Source organism: Sinocyclocheilus rhinocerous, unplaced genomic scaffold (genome assembly GCF_001515625.1).
Source record: "Sinocyclocheilus rhinocerous isolate Xijiao unplaced genomic scaffold, SAMN03320098_v1.1 scaffold475, whole genome shotgun sequence".
NCBI lineage: Eukaryota > Metazoa > Chordata > Actinopteri > Cypriniformes > Cyprinidae > Sinocyclocheilus > Sinocyclocheilus rhinocerous.
The window spans coordinates 1,203,137-1,209,061 of NW_015646677.1; the positions used below are offsets into that span (position 1 = coordinate 1,203,137).

General features: G+C 31.0%; 1 protein-coding gene across 5 annotated transcripts in view; it reads right to left on the bottom strand.

Annotated features, from left to right (window-relative positions):
• Positions 1–56: 56 nt before the first annotated feature.
• Positions 57–5,925, bottom strand: part of LOC107708009 (potassium voltage-gated channel subfamily C member 4-like) — a 9,075-nt gene continuing 3,206 nt past the window's right edge. Inside the window, exons 2-3 of one of the 5 annotated variants that reach the window (XR_001636316.1) lie at positions 3,784–3,831; positions 57–758 (exon numbers count right to left, since the gene is read on the bottom strand). Coding sequence is in view for 2 of the 5 variants with exons in the window: in XM_016512149.1 (XP_016367635.1) it covers positions 642–758; positions 3,784–3,809 (143 nt within the window). In the remaining 3 variants the exon portion in view is untranslated. Of the gene's footprint in view, positions 759–3,589; positions 3,832–4,910; positions 4,987–5,925 lie in introns of those variants that run through there. The other 4 variants (XM_016512149.1, XM_016512151.1, XR_001636315.1 and 1 more) reach the window with 4 other exon arrangements.

The window sequence follows — 5,925 nt, forward strand, 5'->3', positions numbered from 1 at the left end:
TTCTCCAAACCTGATGAAGAAACAAACTCATCCACATCTTGGATAGGATGAGAGTGAGTAAATGTTCATTTTTGGCTGAACTATTCCTTTAAGTGTGCCATTTGAGATCAACATCCCACATACAAACACACACACACACACACACACACACACACAGAGACAACAATGAATCCACCAGAGATACTAGAGCAAATAAAAAGCATAAATGACTGAAGGTCACATTTATTAAACTTATCATGTTTACTCTCTCTCTACTCTGTAGTTTAGTATAGTCAATACACTAATACTTCATTTTTAAACACTTGTGCCTCTACACATCTTAATACACTTATTGCAACGACAGAGGCCTTGGAAGGGGGTTCGAGGGGTGTTTGATTTGCTACCTGACACAGAGGGGAAGCCACAGGTGGATGTGTGTCCTTTATACAGATGCGACATTAAACGGAGAGCCGACTCGTTTTAAGCAGGAAACGTTTAACTATCCATATCGTGATTTTTTTTTCCTGTTGCGCCAACTGGCTTTAGTCTGTATCCACACAGAAAAAAACGAGAAAATCCACAGGTCTTGAGCAGTCCGATCGATCCGTAAGTGAGGTTTCTGTTCACAGAGCGTCCGCTTTCAGAACCGTCCAATCACAGGCTTATTCTATTCCAGACTGTCCAATCCAATTCATCAAATCCATCTGAGTCTCTGCTGGCCCCGCCTTCCCCGTCTCTGGCCGATATAAACTGTACGTCAGCCAGAGGTGATACAGTAGCTGCAAACGCAACAACATCCCGTGCATCAGTATTGAGTCACAAAAGCATCAACTTTTGCCATTTCTTCTTTAAAAAAAAAAGAAGTCATTTTTAGACATAATATATTGCACGTCTTAACAGGTGAATCTCATGAATAATATCTAGATCAAATTTCACCCCAAAATAAAAATAAAAATTAATTTTTTGCTTAAAAAGTGAAATTAAATAGGACTATTAAGATTTGCATGTGCATTTTGACACTTTTTTTGTACTGAATTTAATACAATATACAATAAAAAGATACAAAATACAAAAATCCAATAAAATCATTGTATAATGAGATTTTATGTGCAATTATTTTAATGTGCAATGCAAAAATAAAAAATAGGTTTAATTTTCATCATGCAAAATATAACCGCTTAATGTTTTTATGCATTTATTTATAAGTACTGTGTTTATATAATCAGACAAAAGCTTCAATATTTGCCATTTGTTCTTTCAAAAATCATATACTGCATCTTTTAACTGGTACATCTAATGAATAATGTCAAACAAATGTCTGGGTCAAATATCACCCTAAAATAATATTAAGAAATTATATTTTGCATGAATAAGAAGGGAAATTAACAAATTTTTAGGACTGTTGAAATTTGCATTGCGATACTGTATTCGTACTATGAATATTTACAAAATCAAAATAATAAAATCTTTGTGTAATGCGATTTTATGCATTACAGGTAGTTTAAGAAAATGTACTTAATTGTCATTAACATAATGTGCAATGCAAAAATAGGTTTATTTTAAAATATAAAATTCTAATTTTTATGCATTAATTATTCAGTATTGTGTGTCTTTACAATCAAACAAAAGCTTCAATATTTGTAATTTCCTCTTTTAGAACGTTAATAAAATATATTGCTATTATTATTTCTTAACAGGTGAATCTTATAAATATTGTCAAACAACATCTGGGTTAAATAGCATGAATGAAAAGTAAATGAAATTTGCATTGTGACATTATTTCGACAACATATTTATACTGAATTTTGAATCATTGTGTCCAGGCAGTAATAAAAAACGTTGCAATGTTATGCATCACAGTAAACTTTAAAGAAAATATGCTTGTGAAAATGTGACAATGCAATTTTTTTTTCTTTTGATTTTGGGCTGAAATTTGACATGGATATTTCTTTGTGAGATTGACCCTAACATCATATATCATCTCTAAATACACACATACATTCTAGGTTTACAGATAATCAGTGATGTACATCCACACATACAGGACGTGCACAGTGAGCAAACAGCACTTGTTCAGGTAACACACTGCACAGGGTGTGGACACAAAGTGCTAAATGAAGTTTTATGCCGAGGATGCGTGACACAAAATCTCCCTACACCAGTTGCTTAGCAACCATCCCTTCCAGATTCACTCACATGATGCTCAGGACAAATCTCTGAATTAACATTAGCTACAAACACACATGGCACATATGAATGACACAGAGGTCAGAGGATGCAGATGAATGACTCGGGTGACGTGAGCTGTCGGTCTGTAGTTCATAATGAAAGATGGAAGATTTTCAATCAGACCATGTGTTAAATTAGTTTCTGCAAGCATGAATAGAAATATATATGACTCATTGATGCATTTACAGTTTACATCAACAGAGTGAAATCAAATCAACATCTAAAGGAGATCAAAACTCCTAAACACACCATTCTGCGCACAATTCATAAGGGCATGTTTTATAAAACCTTATTTAATTCGTAATTATTCAACCCCTCCAATTTAAACAACTGGCTCTAATTAGGTAAGTAATGTCTGCTTTCATTTTCTGTAGGCAAAAATTATTCTCTTCATTTATTATTTAGATCTTCTAAAGACTGAGATTTTATGCATTAATTTCTACATTCTACATGCAAATGTCTACATTAAAGAAAATGTTATTATTGTCATTAACAATGTCCAATGTCAAAAACAAAAACAGGTTTCGTTCCGATTTTTGGAAGAAAAGAAAACTTATACCCAAATTAAAGTCTTGACTAAAGTCCTAGTTAAATGGAGTCAGTTAAAACTTTGTAGACAAATAAATAAATAAAAATGGCAAAAAATACACAATAAAATGACAAAAATTTTAAATAAAGTTAAAATTGAAATAGGAAAGAGAAAATAAGAACCAATTAAAAAAAACTATAAAAGTATCTCAGTGATATTAAAACTGAAAACTGAAATAAAAGTAAGCAAAAACTGAAATGAAAATGAATAAAAAAATTATAGACATAAAAAATAATAAATTATAAAAACACAAAAATGACAAACTAAAATTAAAATGAAATCAGAAGATATAAAATAAAAACCAATTTAATATATTAATGAAAACTATAACAGCATCTCAATGCTACTATACTAAAACTAAAATGAAATATATAAAAACCTACATAGATATATAAAAAACTAATAAAAATGACAAAAATACGACAAAATTACTAAAAATAAAATATAAAAATCAGTTCAAAGTATTAACAGCAACTATAATTGCATCTCAATGATATAACTGAAAGCTGAAATAAAACCTAAATTACAGCTGAAATAAAATATAAACTATATAGACATTAAAATGAAAAAACTAAAATTAAACTAAAAATGTACTAAAATTAACCTAATTATTTATAAGCTAAAATTAAAGACTAAAATTAAAATGAAAACAGAAAGTAAAAATGAAGCTAACTCAAAATATTAATAAAACTATAACAGTATCTCAATGATACAAAAAAACAACAACATTGAATTTTGTAAGTAAAAAGTTTTATTAAAACATGCACTTATTTTGCACAATTAGACCAGGAAGGTGTTTTTGAGAGTACAGGGTGCTACAATCAAATGTAGTAGATGCAATAGTGTTTCATGTTGACTTGAACTCTTTTCTATAAATAGTCCTTAAGAATCAGCAGCATCTGAGAGCGATCAGATCAAGTTCGGCCAATCAGAGTCATTCTCTCGCTCTCCCCAGTGACATCACACAGCACGAGAGCGGCTGTTACCTGTGAGTCTCGCGAGTCTCGTCTCCCTTTAAGACAGAACGTTTGCCTCTGTGAACACAACCTCTGAGCAGTTATCTGTGTGTACAACCAGTGCAACGAGACACTCGCAGACGTCCGGCAATACGTACACACACACACACAGACAGACACGACAGCTCGCGAATCTGCTTCTGATCGCGCTTGTGGAACTCTTCCTCAATAAATGTTTAATACAAGAAAATCACATTAAATGGGCCAATCTCGCAAAAAATGTTCAAGAAATTATATTTTACATAAAGAAAATGAAGCCAGTTGTTAGGACTATTATGATTTGTTTTGCATTGTGACATTATTTTCATGTCAACTAAGCACATTTTTTGCAAATAAATGAAATGTATATTTTAATAATAACATAATAATATAACAATAATATTAGCATTAATTATTTAAAATTATTTAAATTTAAATTGTGGTAATAATGCATCATGCTAGTAAATTTAATGAATACTGTAATACAATATATACTTAAAATTTAAATTGTGAAATAATTGGTAGTAATTTGTCATTGGCAGTAATTCGTTTTCACTACTGTAATAAAGTGTTTATTAAAAATGTACATTTTGAAATAATTATGCATCATGGCAGTCATTTACGTAAAATAATACAATATATACATATATTGTAATACAACAATATATATTTCAAATCTAACAAAGTTATTATGCATTATATAGTAATTTGTAGAAAAAAAAAAAAATCCCATTCTCATTACTGTATCACAATTTCTTTTTAAAATTTAAATTGTAAAGTAATCATGAATTCAGGTAATAATTGATATAATTTAATAACTTTGATTTGTTTTAATTCTTCATCACTAAGAATAATAGGAATTACACAGAAAACACATTTTTACAGTATTAATAAATGTGTTTAATTGAAATGTCACAATGCAAAACAAAAGGCTTCATTTTTATTAAGCAAAATATTATTTTTTCTATAACAATTTTGTGAGGTTTACCCCAATATTTCTTCGTACAAACTTTATATTATCACTCCATATACAGTTATGTACAGTACATCATAATGGGTATATCCATAGAGGAGAGGATAATGTACAGCCCCGCCCACAGCAGGCAGAGTCATTGGGAGTGGGAGTGGCCTCAGCAGATGGGCGGGGCAGGGGAGCAGGAGGGCAAGGTCACTGGAGAGAGACGCTGTCAAAGCCTTCAGACGCAACATGAAGAGCACAGAACACACAAAACAAACACGAGACGGCGTGAGACGTGACACAAACACACCACGTCACACTCACTGCGTCCAGCCATCAGAACCATCAAACACTGAAGCGTCTGGAAGATTCATCCGAGACGTTTTTGGCGTGTCTTTGTTTCGTTTGGATGGCTGAACACAGTTTGTGTGTAAATCATGCGCTCAGTGATTGGGAGAAACTCAACTGCTCAATGATCAAAGCATATCATTTCCTAAAAAACAAATTACTACAACCTTTTCAGAAGACTGAAACACAGCCCAATTATGATGATTATGATGAAGATGAAGATGATCATGGTGATGATGATGATGATGATGGAAAAGGTATGAATCAAATTCAACAAAAGCCAGTCTGGATGGAAATGCCAACTAGAACTGCCCAAACCTCGCCTCATTTCTGCATATCTTGCTTAAGTCTTTTATGAACAGAGTTTGACCAACGATGCACAAACAGTGTACAGTATCGGTCCTGACCATATATGTAATGCTAGAATGTTGTTTACACATCCTGGAACGATGATCAATGCAAGTAAATCATACTGATTAGTACAGTACCATATCATGTATATCAGAATGTATTATGCGGTAAAGGTACATTATGATGAAAGATGATTAGTCAGAGCTGTTGTCTTGATGCTTAAGATAAAATATTGTAATATATACAATACATATATAGTATGTATTATTAATAATTGTTATTAATATATTAACATATAATAATTATATTTATAACTACATTGTTAATTATAATAATAAAATTATATAAGACATTTATTTAAAAAAATATTTAAAAAGGATCAAATATTGTGTTATGCAATTATGTTTATAATAATTATAATAATAATCTTATTAGTATATATATATATATATATTAATATATATATATTTAGATGT